The following is a 25,438-nucleotide window of genomic DNA, read 5'->3' as shown; positions in this document are numbered from 1 at the left end:
ATCTTAATTAATACTAGTCAGAAACTCCATGAAGTTGTTTTATCCAGCAATTTCTTTAAAATTTAATGTTTTATTTTGTTATTCTTAATTTACTTGAATGGGCGCACTGAGTTTTCGATCCTACTTTTATAATTTTCTTTTTATATTTTATGTAAGAATTTTATAATATCTTTTGTAATGAATGAATAAATAAATAAATAAATAATAATAAATAATAATGTATCCCTACGTATCCAATACTTCACTAAATTATAAAATGATAACATAATTATATGCTTTACAAATAAGTTTTTCAAGATATTACCTAATGTTGTTCATTATATTGTTTTGAAGCACAATTTATGTATTCATGTAAAGTAATAAGTATATCTAATATTTTTTTAATTGTCTATCATTATATCGAAGTATAAACTTGGCTTGTCCGTGCTAACATATTGAATGGTGTCTAGTTGCGGTGAGGGTTTGGTATTGTCGCCGGACGGCAAGGGTTGCGTTGACAAGAACGAGTGTCTCTACTTCCCGTGCCGCAACGGCGGGTCGTGCGTGAACCGCGAGCCCGGCTACCGCTGCCACTGCCCCGAAGGGTTCTGGGGCGAAAACTGCGAGCTCGTGCAGGAGGGCCGCACGCTCAAGCTGAGCATGGGCGCCCTCGCCGCCATCCTCGTCTGCCTCCTCATTATCATGAGTGAGCACCAAACATAACGCTCGATTAGTCCATCCATCCCATCGCACAATCACCGTCGCACTCATATTTCTATACCGCTGTATTTATTTGTGTATTTAGTAGTTAGCATATATGTTAGTGCAGGGTTTCTCAATCTAGGAGTAAGACGCGGCAAGATTTATCGCGGGAAAGATTGAGAGGCCCGGTGTTAGTGCATGCTTGGGGGCTCAGTGCGCGCGCCGCTAACCGGTGGCTGGCAGAGAGGTAAAGCGCGCGCTGTTTAGGTGTCCGGGAGGGTCGGTGCGAGCAGGCGGCACCTGCGTGAACGTCAACGAGTGCCTGACCAACCCATGCCAGCACGGCGGCTCGTGTGTGGACCGCGAGCCCGCGCGCCGCTACGACTGTATCTGCGCCTTCGGATACACCGGCCACGACTGCGAACTAGAACTACTCGCCTCCGGGATCATCACGCCCTCACGGGATTTCATTATAGCTATCATTGTCTGTTTGTTTATGCTTTTAGGTGAGCACCAACATTTTATTGTTTGCATGCTTCTCTCATTCTTAGATATTTGTTTCGAAGGTCATTTATCGCTGGAAACAAATATCCAAGTCCCTACCATTGTCATTCATCTTTGTTCATGTCGTAGTTTAAAGTAATTTTAGACGTCTTTATAATATTACTGTTGTTGACGTAAATCTGTAGATTAATGTTTAACATTATAAAGCAATATCCTTGTTTTAGTACAATACCCATAACGCTGGAATCCATTGGTAGGCACAAAATTGTTTGAACTAATAACATGTTAAATCATCGGTAACTAATACTGTCGACTGAATGAAAACAATTATCTGAGCGCACCACTACGTATAATTCGATAATCGATGTCCCCGGCTCTCAAAGCCGTCCCAATATAGATATTTTATCTATCGGAAATTGGAATAACTGAAAATCGTTCCTGTCCCTTGCGTTATTATTAGCCATTTCCTTCGTACAAATCTTCCCAATGAACGAGCCTAAAATAAATTAATTGCACGACGGTCCCTATAAAAGGGTATTGTCCGTCTGTAATTTTGATTGGCAATTATACAATTCCCAAGCGGAATTACGTAGAATTAAAACGAGTCTAATGCCGCTTATCCGTATTTTGTTCAAGTCATTCTTTTGTGCGTATGTCGCTGTAGCTTCTAAGGTTTTTGGACATACAGCGATAACATTATGCAAATCTGTCGATACGCTCCGGTCGGGTACTAAGCGTCACATATGTAGGTTTGCAATACATACATAAACGAGATAAGTCTCTCAAGGTAGAGATGTCCAATATGGCCCCGGCTCACGTCTAGTTGGAATTCCAATGAATCAGGAATGAATTGAATAGTGCACGTGAAGGTACAATCAGATATTGGATTCATGACTTAAGAGTTTCTTTCAACTATAAAAACTAGATCTATAAAACTCTGCCAATGCAATGAAAGCCATAATCGAATAAAACTTTTGCTGTTCAAAAAAGTATCTGTCCACGACCGTTATTTTTGTTTACTACCAGCGACCTTATGCAATCCAAAACCGACCACTGACAGATTGAAAATTTCGTATACAGTCCTGGTGTTAGTATTCGTGGTGTACAACCGACGGCGCGAGGCTCACATCAAGTACCCTGGGCCTGATGATGACGTGCGTGAGAACATCATCAACTATGATGACGAGGGCGGTGGCGAAGATGACATGACGGCATTTGACATCACGCCACTGCAGATACCTATTGGAGGACCTCTACCTGACCATGCACCTGGCAAGATACCCTGTAAGTATTACCATGATGACCTAAACTAAACTGTTAATCTTATACCTACTTACACACGTAAACATACGACTGTAATCCATAACGGAGTGGGCCAAGCCAAAAGGAAGTTCGAAGATCAAAAGTCTCCCCCTCTTTTACAACTTTTGCGAGATTTTCTTAGCAAAATATAATTATACATAGTATATATCCTGCATTGTGGTTTGTCGAGGGTCACGTTTTCTTGTTATAAACTAGCTATTAGTACTAGGTATTCCTTTTAAAATATTCGACGAAAATATCAATATCCGTTGAGAAGAAATAATTTCCTTTTTACTTATTTTAATTTTTTCTATTAACATAAAATAATTGATGCAAAAACGGAAGTATCATTACCAATATTCTAATACATAAACATAATATAAAATTTCCTTAATTTATTTATTATTAATTTATTTTTTTATTTTAATTTCCTTTTTGGGATTATTGTAAATATCATATGATAATAAAAGATTTAATTATACTTACAGTCGTATAATTAAATTCGTAGAGTAGGGTATAAATAGTACTAGACCAAAAAACATCACATCACGTACCCACGCTTCAAGTTGTTAATAGATGATAATTACTCTCCAATTCTATAGTGACTAAAGCGTTGTTAATCTGTTTATAGATCCGCTAATGGGCGTGGGGCTGGGCGTGGGGCCAATGGGAGTGGGAGTGGTGGGACCCCCAGGCGTGGGCGTGCCGCTGCCGGCTGAAACAAACGTGGGCATGTTCATCGAAGAGCACAAGCGCCGCGCGGACAGCGACCCCAACGCGCCGCCCTTTGACGACCTGCGCAACTACGCCTACGAGGGCGGCGGCAGCACTGCTGGCTCGCTCTCCTCCCTAGCCTCCGGTAAGTACACCTACATCGCTATAAACGTACTTCGACAGTACCCCCCAGAGTCCGACCGACCGAATAAGAAACGTGACTCTGCTTAAAATTTATGAAGGCGCCCTGCGGCGATTCATTCACAATGCATGAAGCGAAAAAATGAAACCACCTCGAGAATTCATGTCAAAATAAATTATTCAGGTAAAATCGTAATATGGCACCTTTGTTGTTAGGCACAGACGACGAGGCGCACGAGTACGACTACCTAGGCGCGTGGGGCCCGCGCTTTGACAAGTTGGCCGACCTGTACGGGCCCGACATGGACGAGCAGCTGTAGGCGCCGCGCCGCCCGCCGCCGCCCCGCATTTAGTCAATTGTCTCCCACTAGCCTGCTCCTAAACCTGTGTAAGCCTGCTATCTGGGGGCGACACTCACCTACCCGCAGAGATTCATTTTGTAAATAAACAAGCGAGCGGCCGCCTCCACGCGTCGCGCGCCTCACTTGTAACTCTTATCAATTTTATACAACTTTATTTGTAGTAGACATGTTTAGCTTAAGTAACCTACTCGTTTAAGAAACTTATTTAATTGCGTCATTTTTATAAAGTCTTAAACGTACGTACGTCTTCACCAAATATTTGATATAAGTTTTTATTGGAGTTATGTATGTAGCCATATTATTGAGTCAGTATTTTATGGGAAGTTATTGAGATAAGCGGATTTCTGCTGGAGGGCCAGACGTGGATCTGAACCGTGGGTGTGTAGATAGTTTGCTATAAATGTGAATAATTTATACGAGTATTTTGTAAGTCCACAGCTTTACGTGATATCACTTAATATTGGCCCTTCCGCAAAAAATCATGTGTACTTTAAAAAATATATGTTATATTTTATAATAATAGTAAGTTAGTTAAAGTGGTCCGTTTGGACATCGAGTTTATAATGCTCATTTGGAAAGATAAAATAAAATATAAACTTCGGGGAATGTACATACTTACATTAAATACTTAACGAGAAAATATATTAAACATCTACCCCTGTTCTAACTGAATATGAGATGAATGTGAAAGTTGCGAGTTATGTAAAGAACGTGTACAGTAACCGGTGTTCCTGTCTAACCCTAAATCTCCACGTAGAGTTAGTTAATTAGCATCTATATCTGCAAACGACTACGGTTTACAAGTAACAGTAGATAACATAATAATAGACATGGGGTGGATTTAGTGTGTGAGCGAGTGGAGCGCGAGGGTGTGTGTGCATGCGTCACGTGACGTATGACGTGTGTTGTGACGAGCAGCCCGTGGCGTGCCGTATATGCGGCGCGACGACGCGCGGGCGTGTGGACGTGTGGAGTGTGGTGCGAGTATGAGCGACGCGTGCGTGCGGCGCGTCCCGTCGTCTCGGCGGCGGGCGCGCGCCGATATGAATGGGACTGTGCCAATTTATTAGCATTATCGATGCAGCTAATGATGGTAGACTGTTAAGTGTTTGCACTTTATTTATTCGTATATTTACATAATAAATTTAGTCGCACCTAGGAAAATATCAATAACTTATTAAGAGTGTTGTGCTAGAATACTTTGATCGATTTTGACGTGAGATAGTTAATGAAACCGTTAGAAGTCACTATTTATAAATTAATTTTTAAGAATTTATAGTAAAATAATTTAATAAAATGAAGGTTCTAGAAACTGTCTCACATCGACATCGAATTACGATCAGTGTAAATTTTAGAATATACTGAATTGCGTTAAAATGACTGATTTTATTATGCATTTGAAAGCCTAAGATTTTGTAGATTCGGTTATTTAATTGTAACTTTGACTACCCTATCGTAAGTTCACCCTATAGGTTGCACCGAACAAGATGTTATTCAAGTACATACATTGATATTAAAGCAATTCTCGTTAATTACTAATCGTGTAAGTAGCCATAATATTTAGACCGATGTCGACTCACGGTTTTCACTGTTCTTTTGTATATCATACACTGCCAGTAATCATATTATAGACGAATTACTATAGATTTTTCAGTCCGATTTTATATTTCAGTCTTATACAACGTTATAATTGTAAGTTTTGAACTGTTTATGACACGAGTGTTTTGTTGTGTTGCAGTTGTGCGTTGTTGCACTCATTTCATTTCCGAACTAAGCTCTGCGTTGTCTCCAAGCGTGTACTTTTACTGTAAACTATTTTAATGCCCTTGCCATCGAGTCTTAATAGTAGCTCACTGTTTAAGTGTAGTGTGTAAATCTACATGTTGTAACATTCGATGTAAGAATAACTGTAAAATATAGATAGAAATTACATATTACCTATAGCACTCCCAAGTTTTACGGAATCTAAAGGAGCAGCATTTTGCGTCTGGTAATAATGAGTTGCAGTCGCGTCGCAGTGTAACGGCCTGCGAGAAATGATAACCCCACCGTGGTTTACGCTGGAGCGAGGGCATAATACTTATCATTCACGCTGTTCCACGTTTTACTGTTTTTGACACCAACTCGCATTTACTCGGAGCTACCGTACATACAGCGTTTGCCTTTGAGGCTAGTCTATAATTCCGAGGTGAATAGACGATTTCAATCTAGGTAGTGCTGCACCGATAGTCTCGGCTGATAGTTAACTAAGTATTGACAGTATCGATAACTTATTTGATGCAACTCTATTATATTATGATAATTCTCGTACTGGTAGCGTTGCTAACTATCGATACTATTGATATACTACTGCGACAGTCGCATGCAACACTAACACTGGGTTGTATAGCTTTAAATATAAACGCAGGTACGACAGCAGAGCACGCAATCCCAGTACAAACTATTGAGGTGTAACCCAAATAATTTTATTTTAGACATAATTAATTATAAAAACACCTACATAGTTACGTTTTGTTTCAACTGTGATTATTTAGTTATACAACTCTGATGATTACATAAAAGAATGAATAAAATAAATGAAAAATTTATTTTGTTTTATTTTTGCCTAATTAAAACCTGTCTGGATCTATTTATAGTCATTTATTACCAATTAAATCTACTTGATAATTTACTAATTTATTAACCTGAATCAATTTATTTATTATCGCTTCAGCAGATTATGGGTTAAATCCGTTCACAATAAGTTTGTGACGTGTGAATGTCAATTAAATATAAATAAGGATAATGGAAAATAAGACGCAATTTTTATGATTTTCTCAGTCCAATACAACAATTTCTAAGGATTTAATACGTGATGATAGGTAAAAGCCCTATAACGCATTAGATCCTTCTGAGAAAAACAATTTGCTTCGACTCGTATCTTATTGACTTGGAAGTTCTAGAGTGGAACCCGTAAATACGAGCAAATTGACCTAAATCGAGATAATATGTACCTAACCAATTGAAGCTTTAAGCTGAAGTGGTATTGGAAAGTAAGTACGCCATTTCTTTTTCCTTGTCTATGTAGAGGTCGTGTTTGGATCATAAGTAATTTATATCACATATACCTACTTAACGATGATGAAAGTCATCTTAAGGAAACCCACATACCCAAGAAATGTGATTTTGGAAGTAATGTATTTCAAGGTAGGTAAGAAGAAGTGTGTTTTTTTTTACTTATTGTAGATTTGCCGCAGAACGCATTAACTACTTAGTCGGAGAAAGTGGGAGCGCTGAAGGCTCTCACCCGCTACAACGTTTAAGACAACAGGCCTGAGGGTGCCCAGTTGGGCGCGAACCTCGGCTCAGAGCGTCGTCTGAGAAGAAAATATTTGAAAGAATTAATGCATTAACAAAGCGCTGATTGAGGGAAATCTTCGACCCCGCCGGCGGAGTCGGTATCGGGGTCCTAAAGTGTTTGTTGTCGCGAGCTGATTGGCTGCCTCTACGGCTAGAGTAATCGGGTCGTCGAGATCGTATATTACGTCCTTCGGAAGAAGAAGTGTGGAAAACGGGATGATGATGACCGTGCCTTTAAAGCAATTACTTTACTCTTTGATTATGCCCAGTGTTGCAGCAATACACCGTCCTCTCTGTTTTCAATCTAATCTATAATCTGCCCACTCTCTCAAATGGGTAGGTACTGTCTGAAAGCCTGAACGGTTATCGCAAGTTATTGATTACCTAAACTCGTGTACATCTAAAGAGTAACAAAATGATCTGATGAATCTTATAAAATGAAAAATATACTTCAAAAAAAAAAACGGAACTTAAGTACGGTTTATTAAGTTTGTCAAAGACCTAAAATTCGAGTCGAAAACTCCGATGAATTGCGTTAAGTAAGTATGTCCAATTAATTTATTTTTAAGAGATATTTGACTGACTCTTCAATATTAATATTTCTTCAATCTTAATATTAGGTACTTGAGTGAATTAGAATACCTAAATTACTAACTAACTTAGCTAGAATGATATTTCAAGTGTCAAATCAGCAAGACAGCTGCCAATTTCTGAACTTCGTATTATTTTTACCGACTTCAAAAAAGGAGGAGGTTCTCAATTCGACCGTATACTTTTTTTATGTTTGTTCGGGGATAACTTCGTCGTGTATGAACCGATTTTGATAATTCTTTTCTGATAATAAAATAGCGTTATAGACGGAAAAAAAATATTTAAGTAAATGATCCTTATTATTATCACGGCACGATTTGGGGATACGTTTTATCAATATTTAGGCTAGCTCACATGAATCATGGGTCTCTAGGTAGATAAGTACTTACAGCAAAAAACGATTTCAAGTGCTTTAATGACTTAGATATTACAATTAGCTATGTGGATTAGGCCACGGTGTGTAGATACCTACCTACTTTCTTATGAGTCGAGGACAGCCTTATCATACATATTAATAATAATATGTCAGAATAAAAAGTTGATACTTACCTACCTGTCTACTTATTTTGTTGTAATAACCGTATACCTACTGGATAGAATAGACTGATATACCTAGCACAATGACTGAATGATTGATTGTATTTACGGCTCTGTGTGTATTCTAGTGGAGAATTATTCGAAATAACTGTTTTATCCAGTCAGCGCGCCTCCTGGCAGGGGATAAAAGCCTACCCAGTGGTGGTGGATTACGGTCTTTCGCATTGAAAAATAAAATAGAATAAAAATATTTCGAATAAAAAGATCAGGAAAATACCTGGCAGTCGGTGTACGGGTTTAAGCTCTTAGCCTTGGGGATATAAAAATAAGCACTCAATAAGTACGTAAGTACTGAAACACTTTAAATTAAGCAATTAAAAAAAATCCTGCTAAGTACTCGTAAGACGACTCTGTTAAGACGACACTTCCCTTACCTCCTTTGACCAGGAGGTCCATGTTGCTTCATGCTTTTACGCCCTATGCGATTATGTATATAATTACTACTTGTAGCTCTGCTAGCATAATAGGTACCAAATAATCTTACTAATACAAACAAACCACAAACAAACTAACCGCACAGCACCGCATTTATAAAAATGCGAAAGTTTGTACGATTATTGACTATGTAGGTAGGTTAACCTCATTTTTAGTTGATATCCAAGCCAAAGCGTCTTCCTTGTACTTGTGCTTTATTGTATCAATATCTAACGTGATGATACGTTTGTTGTGATTATCTCCTATGCGATAAAGCATTTTTATTATACTGTAAAATATGAAAGATAAGTATAGTTACGTAGCTGTCTACAGGAAACCCGCAGCGTAAACATTATAAGCGAGCAGCGCCCTCAGCTTACCTCAAGACAGGTGCGTAGTTAGAACAATATGGGAATTCGCGCCCACTAAACACAAGTCTGTTGTTTTAAATTTTGTACAGAGATTCCTGTGTTCCCCATTTGTTTGGCCAAGTAGGGAATGTCACATTAGACAAATTTATAGAAAGTCACGTAAGTACAGATTATACTTCAGTGTGTCTTCTCAAAATATTTGTTGTATTTTTTATCTCATTGATTTAATTATTCAATATGTATGTATACTTTTTCTACTTTCTATAGATTCTTATCAGTAAACATCAATTTCGAAGGCATTGAAAATTGTAAGATACTACTCCTATCACAGACGCCTATTCTATGGTAGCTTCCTATGTTAAATTTCTTATTAAACTTTTAAAAATAATGAATGAGAACATTGTCGCATTTCTGGTAAACAAACTACGTCGCAAAATATGAAATAGTTAAGTATGGCATTAACTAGATACTTGGCTGGACAAATGGGGAGCGGTGAGGGCTCTGACCTGGTAGAAAATTTAAGACAACAGGCCTGAGGGTACCCAGTTGGGCGCGAACCTCGCCTCAGGGCGTCATCTCGCGACAGTAATAAAAATATGACATTGGCATATCACCTAATTTCATACAAATAATTACATCTTGTGTTTATAAAATACATTTTAATTTTTTTATCACTGTCACTGTCGATTGCCCATAATCTTGCCATAATCGTTTGCACACTGGCTAACCCCCCTGGGCTAATGACCCACCAATTACGCCCAAAGTTTTCAAGCCCCTTGAAGGCCTTTGACTTAGCTTAACGATTAACTGACATGGGACGTTTGGGGCGAACGGTTTTACTTCCACACGGATAACCTTCCTTACCGACAATCCTGAACTAAACGGTACATGTCAACCATGACGCCAAACTTTGAGAACTATTTTAATCATTTGTCGTCAAGCGCTACTTACTGATGGTTCCTATCGTTAAGCCCAACTAGGTAAGTTGAAAGTTTATCTAAGTATATAGGGTGTTAGTGACATCGTAACGAAAACTTTGAGGGATGATTCAGACCATGATTCTGAGTTGATATCAAGTGGATTTTTCCGTCCCAAAAGTATTAAAATTTTCATGAATTTTCTGACAAGAAATTCTACTTGATCTGAATCTGAATCACCCCCTCAGTATTCGTTACGGTGTCACTAACACCTATAACGCGTACATACATACATACGAGCGTACATACAGGTAGCCAACCTGTACGTACTTGTACGGGGTGTAACTGACATCGTAACGAATACTGAGAAGGATGATTCAAGTCTTTATTCTGAGTTAATATCAAGTGGAATTTACTATCGCAAAAGTATTTTCGGACAATCAGATAAATCAAGCATGCAATGTCTTACCAAACAAAGGACAGTCTCACAAAGTGATTTCGGCAATGTCCCCATAGGGAATCCAACCCGGACCTTCAGATCGTGAGCTCAGCGCTCTAACCACTAGACCACAGAGGCTGTTTCTATTTGAATTTTGAATCATTCTTTATTCTATATGCTTTTACGTCGGTTTGATCTCTTCGACAGGTCACGAATGTCTCTATACAGTGCATTATACCTAACACGAATAACAATAATAACTGCTAGATATTTTGTTACAGGAAAATTAGGAAGGAAACCCCCCAAGAGCCCTAGTCCTGGTTATGGACCTGCCTGAAGTATCATAACGTTATGATACCAGTCTAGGATAATGTACACACATTACAAGCAAAACACTATGCTGTGCGGTTTATTACGCGCACCTCACTTATATAGTAAGTACATAATATAATATATACTTACTTAAAATTTGAAAGATTTAATCGACTCTAGACAGTCGATAGCGATAAGCGCTGAATGAGGGAAATCGTCGACCACACCGGCGCGGTCTGAAGTGTTTGTTGTCGCGAGGTGATTGGCCGCCATACCTACTCCAGGAGATAAGGGCCATACCAGTAAGTAGTAGTAAGAATAATAAAATATTAAGTTCCGTACTTCGGAAGCTACGTTAAACCTTGAGGCACCTTGATCCAGGCTACTAGCCTAAACATCTCCACCAACCCGCAGTGGAGCAGCGTGGTGTTAGCCTCATACATCCTCCGATCGATTGAGGGTAGACCTGTGGACGTATACAGGGTGTTAATGACATCGTAACGAATACTGAGGGGAATGATTCAGACCATGATTTAGTTGTTAGTCTTGTTATCAAGTGGAATTTCCAGTCGGAACATTCATGAACATTTTAGAGCTATTTAAATTATTTTCAGTTCCATACTTTTGTGACGGAAAATTCCACTTGATATCAACTCAGAATCATAGCCTGAATCATCCCTAAAACTTTTCGTTACGATGTCACTAACACCATGTATAGGCCGTTTATGATTATATTATGTAAGTAGTTAATCTTTATATTACTTATATCTTGATAACAGATATTTTACCTGAACGTAACGACGCTTTCGAGTTAGTCGCGTAACTGCAGCGCTGCATCTTTACTGCAACTTAAAAATAAACGATAATAACGTAGGTAAACATTTTTGTTCATTTTCATTTCCCCTCTAAACTTTGAGTATCTGTGGTGAAAAAAATATCCCACCCTGTAAATAAATCGAAACCAAATTCTCTGCCTCCAAACCCTTAAAGCAAATAACACTCGACCTACAGATAAGTATGTACACATACTCAAATCCCTGCTATCTGTGAGAGTGTGCACTGATCATTGATCATAGACAACTTGCAGCCACTTTCGATATCCTAAGATAGAGGTAAACATGACCTCCTTCTTTTTTTGAAGTCGGTTAAAAACAGGTGCGTGATGGTAGGAATTCCTAGCAGCTGTCCTATATCTACGTCATAAGTTCCACAATGTAATTATACTTACTTAATAATACACACATATCCACCCTCTCTCTATTTTTAAAATAGAACTTTAATAAAGAATTTGAAATCATTTAGAGAAGCAGCCGCTTTACTCAAGTAGCAATAAATATTTATTGAAACAATTACAAGCAGGTTTAGTGTAGGTACCCAATTTACAAAGTTATTATTACTTGTATATTGTGTCACCGCACCTCAAAGGTGTGTTGTGTAGAATATAATTCATCGAAAACTACACATACATACATACATAAACTCACGCCCGTAATCCCTAATAGGGTGGGCAGAGCCACAAGTAATCAAAGACAACTAAACAAAACTACTTAGGTAAAAACGTGTATTGATACATATTCGACAGTTGATTTTTATATTTCGTTAGCAAGCTTTGTACGAATAAAGACAGGCAAAAAACTTCTGACATTGAAAAATAACATACAATAAAAACGTCAAGGAACGGTAAAGCTGTCGAGTACAAACGATTATATCTTTAGGTGGGATAAGCCACTTTTCAGAACGGTTTTACTTTGAACGCGCCAAACTTTTTATATTAAAGTGATTTTCAGCTGTCTCAACAACGAGACTGTAAAAGACGCTACCTTACAGAAAATCTCCTGATACTTTACACTTTAATAAGTAAAAAAAAATCGTTCGTGCCGGCGGACAACGACGGAATTCACTGAACAAGAAAAAGATAGAAAATATTTCAGAACTACTTTCTTCGTAGTTTTATGCTTTACGCCTTTGTGCAGACAAAAGTTTGTACCTATTAACAGTTATGAGTTAAGTAAGCAGTATTTCGTTACAGATACTTACCTACAAAGAAAATCAATAGGATACCTTGTCTAATCATACCTTAAGACACAATACCAAAGTGTTCGCAAATAGTCTTCTATGTCCACCTACCACAATTTTGTATTTGTAACTTCTATATAGCTTATTGTTCCAAAGATTTTCAGAGTAAACTGTTGAAACTTATATTTCGCTAGTTCTATTTTTACACCAAGTCAAGAAGTTGTTTTTCGAAGAGATTCCAACGGCCCTCGTTCCCGGCACTGCCCTAGTTTTACTTCGTAGCAAACTTAAAACAGTAAAAAGACGACAACTGTTATTCAAGTAGGTATTTACTTAAATCTAACGTGGGGAAACTGATGATGCTCAAAATAAAGTTTTCGTAGCGTCTACAAAACTTTGCTGGAATTTTGTAAACATTTTATCGTACAAGGATTTCGCAAGCAAAACGGTTGACACTGAAGCACCGTATTTTAAACCCGCATTAACTGCTTTCGATACGATGATAAGCGGATATTTGGTTAGACGATATAGGCTCTCAAATGACTCTCCGTACCAGGCTCACTACATAGAGATTTTATCTATCTATCTATCTTAGATAGGTAAGTACACATTGAATCTTGTGACACAAACGTTTTTTGTAAACTATAAACAGTTCAATGCTGTGTATAAACTTATGACTAAATTTAGTTGAAGAACGTGTAACAAAAAAAAGATATTTAGTCATTTTATTTATGAGTTTCGATCACTGTTAACTAGAGTGGAGACTCAAATATTCTGTGATTAATTGTCATTATTAATTTAACATAGTTCTAATTTGAGTCCTGAGCTAAAGGTTTTATGTAACACGAACAATTAAGCGTTAAAACACCTAAAACTGGAAAAATACTCCAAAGTATAATCGTGTTGTAGTAGACTGAAGGTCTCTCAAAACTAAAGTAAGTATAACTATTTTCAAATTACATTTTCCATTTAAGTAAGAACGTTGCCAGGTGCAGTTGGAGATAGCTGGCGACTATTAAATGAGGTGAGCAAAAATCGTCCTCGAGCGTACTCCATGTTAAATGAAATGAGAGTGACTCGTACTATTTTTATCGGATTTTCCCCCAAACACATAAAAGGGACTGATTCGATCAAAGCATATAGTTACGATCTCACATTGAGTTATACTACACCGAAAATGAACCAATCCCAACAATTAATGTCCATTTGATGAAAGTCAGAGGTAAATATAGGTAAGAAATATATTTAGCTAAAGCTCAGAGTAGGTAATTAATATAGTGCGGGTAAAGTAATACCATTTAATTGTGAAGATACATACATTAAATATCAGTAAGGCTAAGTAAATAACGAAAGCAACACAGTAATAGTAGTAGTAGACAAACAAAAAAGCATTTTACTATTAAAAAATATTGTGCTGAAAATAAATAATATCTCTGCAGTTTCACTCGTATCCATTCCAGTTAGACGTGACGAACAGTGATTGGCGTGCACCCATTTCAACTCTACCTAAATTTCACTGTCTTTTTTATTTTCAATTCGTACTGGTATATCACTATCTCTTAGTCTAATCCATTTACTTACTTCGATTTTTCGCATAGTTTAACTGCATCTAAATGTTGAATTGCAGGTATTTGCGTCTTAGTATGTATCTCCTCAGAACAAAGGACGTTTATTTCTTCTTTGATCGTGTTCCAACTGTAATCTATGTCTTCCTTCTTCGTGACTCGAGAACAGATGACAAAACGGATCATATACCTGCCACGGTATGAACCAGCGACCATGTAAACTTTTTTCTTTTCAGTCAGATTCTCTAACAATTTCTTGGTGACCTTATCTCCGTCTATTAATCTGAAACATACTAAACCCATCGACGATTCCGGCTCCACCACTACTCTATTATCGGCGCGGGCCAATTTCGCAAAGTACTGTGCGAGACTGATTTGATTTCTGATGTGATTTCTGAGTCCTTCGGCACCATATATTCTGAGAACAGTCCATAACTTTAAAGCTCTAAATCTACGACCGAGAGGCATTTGCCAGTGTCGGTAGTCGGGGATTTTTATAGTGGTTTTGATGTCGTCTAAATAAATTCTTTGAACATCGAAAGTGTTGATTAGATCGTATCCGTTCTTGACCCACATGGCGGAGCAGTCGAAGTTGACAAGCATCCATTTGTGTGGGTTTACGTCGAATGAGTCGACAAACTCTATGCCTTTCATCAGATGTCTGTATTCGGGACAGATGAATGCCGCTCCCGCATACGCAGCGTCGACGTGCAACCACACCCCGGCTGCGTTGCACACCGGCCCCAACTCGTGCAGGGGATCGAAGGCACAAGTGCCCGTTGTACCCAAATTTGCAATCACGTAACACGGAATCAAACCCTGCTCTATATCTTCTTCAAATGCTTTCTTTAAAGTATCGCCGCGTAATCTTCCGTCGGCGTCTGCTTTCAACAATCTCATTTTCATAGAACCAAGTAGTCCTGCCTTCTCCACTGATGAGTTGCATTGGTCTGACGTGTAAGCCACAAGTTTCGCTTTTATTTCTCCTTCGTCAAGATTGGGGTTCATTTTCAAAAGTTTGCGCACTGTTTTCTCTTTGGCTACGAGAAGTCCGACTAATGTTGCTTCACTGGCAGAGCCCTGGAATAACAAATTATTTTGACATTATTTACCTACTTATGTTAGTTTTAGGTCTTGTATATTCGACATTAGTGACCTTTTTTAAAGGTGCTAAGAAGATGATTCCTAGGATATTATTGTAGTTATACAGACAGGTCGAGCTCACTAAGTAGTACGTCACTCAAAGCGGCCCGTTGCCTACAAAGGTAAAGTGTATTATTATACCTGAATAACCCCTCCGCCGGGCCCGGTGGAGCAGTTGAGGAACTGCTCAGGCAGTCCCAGCAGCTTGCCCAGCCAATTCATCGTCACCACCTCCAACTCCGTGCACGCCGGACTTGACATCTGCGGAATCGAAAGCTTATTATCACCACTTTCAAACACAGGCCACGGGTCATTGACTTTTCATTCATAATAGACTCTTTGGAATCAGGGAATTGCCATGAGATGTTCTGCCTGTGATCAAACACAATAATTAAACAACAGGAATTTGATATCTAAATAACAATTGGTCTTCATTGTTTATTAAAAACAAATTTAATTCAAATTATTAATATAATAACGTGAAATTGTAAGGTACAGGACAAGTCTAAATATCTTTTCCGAAAGAATGAACTCTATCTATTTGGGCGACAAGCTGATAACTTGGCACCATAACCTATTAAACTAGAGCGGTACGCTATGATCACGGATACTTCATATAAAAACTTCGTTTTACACAGATACTACACATTGACGTTATCGTACGCACGCATCTGTGTGTGTGACGTTTGACGCCCATACGATTGAAGATTAAAGTAAGACCGAGAGGGGTGAGGTAAACCTAACTCAGCGGCTGTGGTGGGGAGCGGAGAGTTGCCATTCTATAATGTAGTATTCCTCATGATGGCCGTTTTGACGTAACAAAGTGCAGCAATTCACTCCGTCAATATATTATTAAATTAATACGAAACTTTAAGAGCGGGACAAATGTCAAACGGTCAACATAGCGTGCCACTATTTTAGGACGACTATCACGAGCGCAGCGGCTGCGTTCCTCACTGATAACTTACTGATGATGGCTTGTAGCTCTACCCACCCCAATAGGACTAAAGCCTTACTTTAATACATAGGTATTAAACCTACATAGGTAGGTTTATCATTATTTTGCATCCAAAATAGTGACAACGTGTGGCAAACTCGCTAACTAATGGTTTAGTTTGTTATAAATAGTTTAGCGAGATATAGTATTCAGACCGGTATTATGAATGTATAATAATATCTACGTATGTGAGGCAGTCCCTTGTTATATCATAGGATTGTATTTTGTTGTTGCAGACACCAATTAGTGTCCATCCAATAATTGGCACAACAAATTTCTCGGTAACAGACGTAAAAATAAATCATTCTTCAGATTTATTGTTCAGATAGTTTTATGATATAGTATAAAAGTTGTACAAATACCTACTAATGTGTTAGATATTAAATACTTTAGTCAATCGAGCCGACTTGCGACGTCGTCGTCGCTAGAATAAATAAGATACGACTCCTTCCCATAATAATTATTTACGATCAAATTGTTCATTGTCTTTTCCTCAGCGTGGAACTCATTTTTGCATTATGCAATGTTTATGACATATCACTGTCAGTTGTCACTGAGCCTTTTTTTAAGTGACAGCCTATGGAAATATTTCATACAGACGTAGTAGACCTAATGGCGGGAAAAACACGTTTTAATTTTTTATAACGATGTGACGCAACCGAAACATCTGGAACATATATATTTTATAATAAAGGTTATTCCCACTTATAGAAAAATATTCAAGTACTTTTAATTTTTTCGTCCATTTCCCATTCGACCCTGTAGTATTGTAGATGTGAACTTGGCTATTACGTCATCAGTGCGTGCGTCAATTTGGCATAATTATATTACTTACATGCCAATATACTCCAGTTGATTGAGTGGAGGCCTGTGGCCAGTAGCGGGACGTATATTCAGGATATTTATAAATGTAAGAAAAAAAAAGTCGAAATGTAAGTATGTTATGTGTGCGTAGTACATACCCAGCTAAAGCCGATGACCCCCAAACCATCGCTCAGCAAGTTCCCCACAATGCTGGCGTAGGAAGACCCAGTTGGGTAGAAAGCATGGAACCTTGGAGAATGCCAGTGTGTTATCTAAAACAATGTAAAAAGAACTGTCATTATACAGTAAATAAAATATACCATTCTGCTTCTCGCTTGACATATCATCTTCTTCTCTCGTGTGTCTGCTGTCACGGTTACTATTGAGCCGCCAAAGGCCCCTGACATGACTCATGTAACGACTTCTTACTTACATCAGTAAGTAGTAACCGGGACCAACGGCTTAATGTGCCTTCCGTAGCACGGATACTTTCGGACCATCAAGTAATCAGCCTGTAATGTAACCAAACTAGAGATCACAAAGTATTTTTGGTGATATTTCCCCACCGGGATTCGAACCTCCGGAATTCTCCGGATCGTGAGCCTAACGCTCAACCACTGGACCAGGGAGGCCGTTACCACGGGACATATCATGAAAGAAGTCTACTAAGGAATCCCGAGGATTTGTAGGCGAGGCGATAGGCTAGTAACCTGTTGTTGACACTCTACCGTGTGCCGCCTGACGCGTGAGTGTGAGCGAGACAGAATGTCCGCGTATCCTTACACCCAAACGACTTACGGCCATTTAGACTAAAGTGAGATCAGAGAGGGGTGAAATAAAGATAGTTAAAGTGTCCGTTCCATACGTATTATTACTATTTCTTTATGCCAATAGAACATTGTCTTCTGCCAACTTGTTGCTTTGCCCACCCCGAGAAAAGTTACAAGCGTGTGTCTTTTGCGTAGGTGCAGAAATTCTGTCTTTCTAACCTGCCGGGGAGTGTTTAAACATGCCCTTGGTTTCCGAATACCCTTGGCTTAATATCCAGGGCATGTCGAGAAATCTATTAGGCGACTATCCTGTCGCGACAATATTTGTTTTTAATTTAAAATATCTAACCAAGCCCGTTCCCACCGGCGAATTGTGACTGGTACTTAATTGTTAGAAACTATATTGTAATAGGTGGGTATACCTACCGTATATATCTTTAGGTCTACTACTTAAAGGGTCCCTACCCTTTACAAGTTTTCGTTCTCAAATTTAATAGCTGAAGTATATATTGTGATCAAATTCTTATTAGTTAAATTAATTAAAAGCGGCTGCAATTTGTTCTCATACGATATGTGGCTCCGCGATTATGAGCGGTAGATTTCTTATGTAAATTCCCCATCTGCTTAGCGTCTATACTGATGTTTTCAGGAGATCCGCTTTAGATAGATTTTTTTGACGTGACTTATTGTACATTTCCCGTAAATGGCATTAAGTACGTTAAGTACGTACGACTGCCGTTTGACCTTCCAATCCGAAGGAAAACCAATCCATTTTCAAGTAAATATAAGATTTTCAATAAAGTCTTTAATCTAGTTGGTCATATTACTATCTAGACAACATGACCAAACCAAGGGCGGGTAATTGTATATTTTCAGAGGTTTCCTCATAATATCTCCCTCACCGTGAAATCAACTATTTATGACCCAAATTAAATATTTGTGTGATGCTCTGTCGCGGAGCCACCACCTCCAATTCAGTTGAAAACGATATAGATTACTGTACGTACCATGTACATAGTGTACGTGAAAAGATTTTATGTGTACGTGCTATAATTAGAAAGAAAACAACAAATTAAAGTGGCTTCGCTGGAGAGCATACTCCCCAGCGGAGCCACTCAGTTTGCATACTTCGAGATGTTTTCTTCCTGTAAATTGTAGTATAGTTTAATGTACGTACTACGTACATAGTGTACGTGAAAAGATTTTATGTGTACGTGCTATAATTAGAAAGAAAACAACAAATTAAAGTGGCTTCGCTGGAGAGCATACTCCCCAGCGGAGCCACTCAGTTTGCATACTTCGAGATGTTTTCTTCCTGTAAATTGTAGTATAGTTTGATGTACGTACTACGTACATAGTGTACGTGAAAAGATTTTATGTGTACGTGCTATAATTAGAAAGAAAACAACAAATTCAAGTCTATATGACGGCATGAACAAAACGTGAAGCGCTGAAGATTTTAAGAAACAATCTCCTTGCGAGAACTTTTTATCTATGCACAAACTACTAAGAGAACCTATTTCAGACGAACGTCTCTCATACAAAACAAAGAGCCACAGAATTTAGAGTATGACACTTGATTTGACATATAAAATTATATTGCCACACGCAAAAATAATTGTGACGGCGTGGCAGTAGTGATAGCTTTAAATTATTTAGATTACTTTAAATTTTGATGACAAGGTTTATAAAAAAAAGACTGCAGTTTATTTTATTTTATTTTATTTTATTTTTATTTTATTTTTTTAATTCTAGGAGAACCAACAGTTATCAAAAACAAGTTAAAGACTGTATAACATTTTATTTTTTAATTTTGTTTTATATTTTATGGATTTTTTTTCTGAAATAGAGCTTTATTATTATTATTTTAAATATGCCTTTTTGCATTAATGGCAAACTTTCCTCTAAACTCTCTAATCTAGAGACATCTGTACCCTTTAATATTTTGTTTATAATAACACTGCTAATCTTGAGGGACCCGGAAAGTTTTTAATAAAAATGTCTTTGTGCAATCCGCATGGCAAACACAATTGTTCCCAGTAGTCCTAAGCCTTCGCAAATTGTCATCACACAAACACTGTAACTTCTGCACTTCTAGAGTTCTTCCTAGCTCACTTTTAGGAAACTGGTGAAATATAGCGTCTTTTCGTCTTTTCGCTTACTTATCTTACACTCATACTGTATGGATATCACAGTTTTCTAGTTGAGAGGCTAAGTACGGAATTTATTCAACGCAAATTTCACTCGATCACTTACATTTATAAAACTACAATGAAACAATGATTGATTTTGGATTTTGTGAAATTGCCTATCTGGATGTGAAATTTGCGTTTGGCAATATAATTTTATATGTCAAATCAAGTGTCATACTCTAAATTCTGAGGCTATTTGTTTTGTATGAGAGACGTTCGTCTGAAATAGGTTCTCTTAGTAGTTTGTGCATAGATAAAAAGTTCTCGCAAGGAGATTGTTTCTTAAAATCTTCAGCGCTTCACGTTTTGTTCATGCCGTCATATAGACTTTAATTTGTTGTTTTCTTTCTAATTATAGCACGTACACATAAAATCTTTTCACGTACACTATGTACGTAGTACGTACATTAAACTATACTACAATTTACAGGAAGAAAACATCTCGAAGTATGCAAACTGAGTGGCTCCGCTGGGGAGTATGCTCTCCAGCGAAGCCACTTTAATTTGTTGTTTTCTTTCTAATTATAGCACGTACACATAAAATCTTTTCACGTACACTATGTACATGGTACGTACAGTAATCTATATCGTTTTCAACTGAATTGGAGGTGGTGGCTCCGCGACAGAGCATCACACAAATATTTAGCTTCATTTATTTGGCTTCAATACCCCGGTACCCCCGGCACTTCGGTACCCCGACGCAGGATTGAACCCCATGGTCTTATAATGCAAGTCACACGTTCTCCCAAAAGTTACAAAACATTTATTTAAATGTATGTATTTAAAATTAAATAAGTAAGTAGGTAAAGTTACAGCTTGCACTGAATCTTTCACTTATATCGTAAAAAACCTACTGTTTCAGTGGATAGATAAATCTATTATAATCTAGAGATAAACCTACCTAGTAAAAATATATTCCAATGTCGTCATGGGTACGGCAATAAATTTATCTTTTCCTTATAAATACTACTGGCCCCGATTCCTGGAGACACCGTCTAATTTTATTTTAAGTTATATCCGTCATTATCATATCCGTCGAAAAGGAAAGGGACGGATGATTCACAGCTCTTAATTTTAGGAAGAATGAGTAAATGAACGTGTCGGGTTATTGACTGATGTAAAATTTTTAGACGGTTGGTTTAGATTTGTGCTTAAAATTGACGTGTGTTCCATAAATTTTATGCTTGTCGATTACCCGTCCCTTTCCTTTTCGGCGGATAAGAAAATGACAGATATAACTTAAAATAAAATTAGATGGTATTTACAGGAATTAGCACCACTGTCTATTTAATTTTACTACTTATACTTTGTCTTTTGTGGTTATTAAATACAAAATTAGTACAATAATAATTTATTTAATATTTGAATAACGTGTAGGTAATTACTTAATTTATAGTTAAGTAAACAAAAGAGGTTAGATTTACCCATAACTTTTATCAAAGACTGGCACTAATATTGTCATTCAATTTTGAAGTCGAGCGTAAAATAAATTCAGCCCTGGTACACAAATTTTACTTTTATATTAAGTAGGTATAATTATATATTCTCATATTCACCACGAATCTCCAACAATACATAATAATTCTCAGATTACCATTAGAAATTAACAAATAAACAAGGAAAAATATTCTACTAATAGGTAGTAATTATTATTTAATTCTCCTAAAAATTAAAGTACCTACCTAAATAATAATTTTAGGAGTAAGCTAAAGTGTCTTCCCAGCATATTGTTAAAACCGAGGGATTGTGTGCATTTTAACTTGGTCGGCATTCTAGAACTTCATATCAAAAGTGGCTGCAAGTTGACTTCTAATTAATTGTAGCTCTCCTAAACCACTAAATATTACGAGTGTGATAGAAGATAATATTAAGTATGTATGTAATAAAAAAAGTACGTACGCCTGGCAATATGTCTTGGGTGAAATCGCTGAGAACATTCTTCCATTCCTCCGGTTCCTCCGGCGCCTCTTCAGGCATTACTTTGAGCAAATAGCCCGGCTCCACAGACGGCAGAACATCCCTGAAAATTGAAACATCAATCAAAATTATCGCTCTTGTCAGATTTTCCTCCATTAAAAGTTTAAAAGACCTCGAGTTTTCTAGGACTTGCCTTTAGTTAGCACACTCCGAGGATGTCTTTATCATAAAACAATGGGAGAAAAAACTGCGACTATCAATTAGTTCTTTATCGTGTTGTGTAATCGATTTAGTAATAATGTAATTGTGGAATGTTTCGTGCTGGAGTCGATTATAAACACGTGGAAGTATGAATCGAGGTATTAATCAGCGACGAAGTGCGGCCCTAGGCGTCAATCTGACGATCATGATCATCATTTTATATTTTTTTATTATTGTGACCTAATCGGGGACCTAAGTGGTTTGACTATTCAAATTTAACTACGTAATTGCACCCAGTCTTTGTTTAAAGGCTTAAGACGTTTACCATTAATTAGGGAGGTAATTTAAGTCTTCTTTGCATAGCCTTCTTATTTTTTTTTTTGTATTGACTCTTTTTATCCTTTGAACATTGTTAGAACTGGAAGTTGGCCTGTTTGATGACAATCGATATAAATATACTGTTTTGACAATATGATAACATTGTGCTTGATGATTGATGGCGGAATTACCAAATTCCCTTTGTCATTGTATTCGAAGGTATCCTGTTGTCACGCAAAAACCTGCTCATGAAACTTTCCAAAAATATCTCTCGCATCAGGTCGGGTAATTATAAATTTCAATAATAAATAATTGATGGCATAATTGGAATAATTATTATATTTCACTGGCCAATTAAAATGATTGTCATCGGATGAAAACAAAATCAACGATATTGTTTTTATGAAATGCAATGAAATGTGTTTTATAATGGGGAAACCTGGTTTTTTTATGATATGACATGATGGACACAACACATTGGCGTAATTGGGGTGAGCAGAGGCACAAGCCATTTCAAGATGACATTCTTCCGCATCGTACGCGCTGTTAGAATGAACAATCAAAGAACAAAAAGTTCAGTCACTGAACCTAGCGAATTATTTGTAAACAGTGGTAAAATTATGAACCATTAGTTGTCATAATTATAAAATTTATGTTTTTGTAGGTGTTTTTGGTCTATTACAGAAACGACGAGTAACCAGGAGGTCTTAAGTGCAACCAGTTAATTTATTACATTGGACTGATGAAACTGTTTACAGCTTATCTTACAGTTTTATATGAAAGTGAATACTATGATATCACTATTATAGAACAGATAAAGTCGATATTTGTATTGTTAATTTTAAAAATTCTGATGCAGAATTCGGCACGCAAAACTCTGATGGAAAATATTTCAAATTAACAAAACATAAATCTACACTATAGTACTTCTCTGTTCTGTAATAGTGATATAATTCCGTGTAAGTACCTTATTAAAACTGACAATTCTGTCATTGTGTGCGATTGGGAAGAATCTTATTGCGCTTTCAGCTTTAGCTGCTATACTTGATCTTGAAGATAGATAAATTATGATAACATGTTTTTGTTGAAATGAATATACCTAGACATTGAGCTATGTGGGTTATTTGAATAGCTATTTGATGGGTCACTATATTAACCTTCTTAGAAATCCCGAGCATTCCTGTCATAGTATTCTGAGCGATTATGACCTGTGGTCTGTGGACCTAGTCCCTTCGTGAAGTGTTTCACGTACGGTCCTCTACGTCTAGTACGGTAGGCAGATAAGTATATACGCAAGTTTCATAACATAACAGACAATACTTACATGTAATATAAAATAGGGAATTATGTAATAAGACATAAACATAGCATCACGTTTGATGAGAGCCTGAAGAGGTGGGCAGATGCTCCTTGTTAGTTATGTTTAAGTTCCATAAAACTATTGTTTAGGCTATGTTTATTTTATGAGACCTGACAGACAAAAATATCCACCAGTACCTACAGGATATTAGTCATACACAACCCAAGATCCAAATACCCTAGGTACTGGATATTGATCTCTTGCATTATGAGTTAAATTTAACCCGTTATTTCTCTGCCCACCCCGCCAGGGACAGGGACAGTATATGTGTATACCCTACATATATCCCGCTATAAGTATTTAGAACACTTAAGTCTCTTTTAACATTCTTTTGAGCTTGTTTGCACATTTTTCATACATGCAATTAAATTAATAAGACGATAAATAACAATTTAATAAGCAATCCAATTTATTTCAAAGGATTTGTATGTTTAATTAAGTATGTAAGGTTCTTAATAAAATCGAAAATAAACAATTCTGAATATGGTTTATGATTATACTAACAAGAACAAGTACCTATACGTATAAAGGTAATGATGTGTTGTTGTAGGTAAGTACCTAGTTACTGCATCGCTATTGACAAAGAATATCCTTTATTGAAAAACAAAACAATTATTTATAATTACCTAGTTCTTATATTATCCATGTAATCTGCTATTAAATCGATAGCCGCTTTGGCGAATTCCCGAAATTGTTGCGAATTCATTTTATTTGCACTTGCACTTGAACTGACACTTTTTTTCTTAGGATTAGGTATATTTAAATTACTTTTTTTTTTAATTATAGCAGTTGAGAAGTAGATGCAGTTAAGATGCTTCCTTGTGAGACAATGGTGTCGCAGAGCGATGGAGGTGGATTTATATGCGCGGGAGCACTGCAGCTTTCTATAGCGCTCGAGGCGCTCTCGGTGTCACACGGCAGCTGATAGCGATGATACGAGAAATCAGCTGATTTTTGTAATTATTTTTTATTATTGGTATTTTGTAACAATACGCAAACAAAACCTGATCGGTGTGCATAAAATGGCAAAAATAAAATCTCGTCTCGCCTAGCGTGATGCGACTACTTAATTATAGGCAATAGGCTAATAACATGCCAGATACGTACCATTATAACAATCTATGACCTGGCCCTGCCCACTCCAGCACGGATTAAAAACATTAGTATACGTATTTAACTGGTTCGCAGTTGCGTGAAAATACATTTTTAATTATCAATTTGTACTTAAATACGTGAACTCTATTCGCCGAAAATGGGAGCGATTGACGAATATAAACGTTTAAATTTCACTGGGAGTTTATCAATAAAGATACATACTTATTATTAGGTATATTTGTTCTCACGTAGAGTTTATGTGTGTATGTAAAACAGGTTTCTGCGTTAAATGGAATTAAATGAATGCTGTGAATTCACAGAACTTTCTCGAGCGGGACAATGTACTCGTAAAAATAACATGCCTTTGTAGGATTAT

At 37.2% G+C, this 25,438-nt stretch overlaps 2 protein-coding genes across 10 annotated transcripts in view; one reads left to right on the top strand and one right to left on the bottom strand.

Annotated features, from left to right (window-relative positions):
* Nucleotides 1–6,290, top strand: part of LOC126367591 (neural-cadherin) — a 302,187-nt gene extending 295,897 nt beyond the window's left edge. For 8 of the 9 annotated variants that reach the window (XM_050011191.1, XM_050011210.1, XM_050011199.1 and 5 more), the window contains 4 exons: nucleotides 450–685; nucleotides 2,266–2,469; nucleotides 3,119–3,346; nucleotides 3,559–6,290. In XM_050011191.1, the coding sequence (XP_049867148.1) occupies nucleotides 450–685; nucleotides 2,266–2,469; nucleotides 3,119–3,346; nucleotides 3,559–3,662 (772 nt within the window). In that variant the 3' untranslated portion in view covers nucleotides 3,663–6,290. Of the gene's footprint in view, nucleotides 1–449; nucleotides 686–2,265; nucleotides 2,470–3,118; nucleotides 3,347–3,558 lie in introns of those variants that run through there. The other variant, XM_050011219.1, reaches the window with a different exon arrangement.
* Nucleotides 6,291–13,984: 7,694 nt separating this feature from the next.
* Nucleotides 13,985–24,785, bottom strand: LOC126367723 (3,4-dihydroxyphenylacetaldehyde synthase-like). Its single transcript, XM_050011398.1, has 5 exons — nucleotides 24,594–24,785; nucleotides 22,071–22,191; nucleotides 17,368–17,481; nucleotides 15,550–15,669; nucleotides 13,985–15,345 (listed from the first exon to the last, which is right to left on the bottom strand). The coding sequence occupies exons 1-5, from the start codon at nucleotides 24,671–24,673 to the stop codon at nucleotides 14,278–14,280; spliced, it is 1,503 nt and encodes a 500-aa protein (XP_049867355.1). The 5' UTR covers nucleotides 24,674–24,785; the 3' UTR covers nucleotides 13,985–14,277.
* Between the last annotated feature and the right edge of the window lie 653 nt (nucleotides 24,786–25,438).

The sequence above is a fragment of the Pectinophora gossypiella genome, chromosome 1, assembly GCF_024362695.1.
Source record: "Pectinophora gossypiella chromosome 1, ilPecGoss1.1, whole genome shotgun sequence".
Lineage (NCBI taxonomy): Eukaryota > Metazoa > Arthropoda > Insecta > Lepidoptera > Gelechiidae > Pectinophora > Pectinophora gossypiella.
This window is presented reverse-complemented; position numbering and strand designations above follow the sequence as displayed.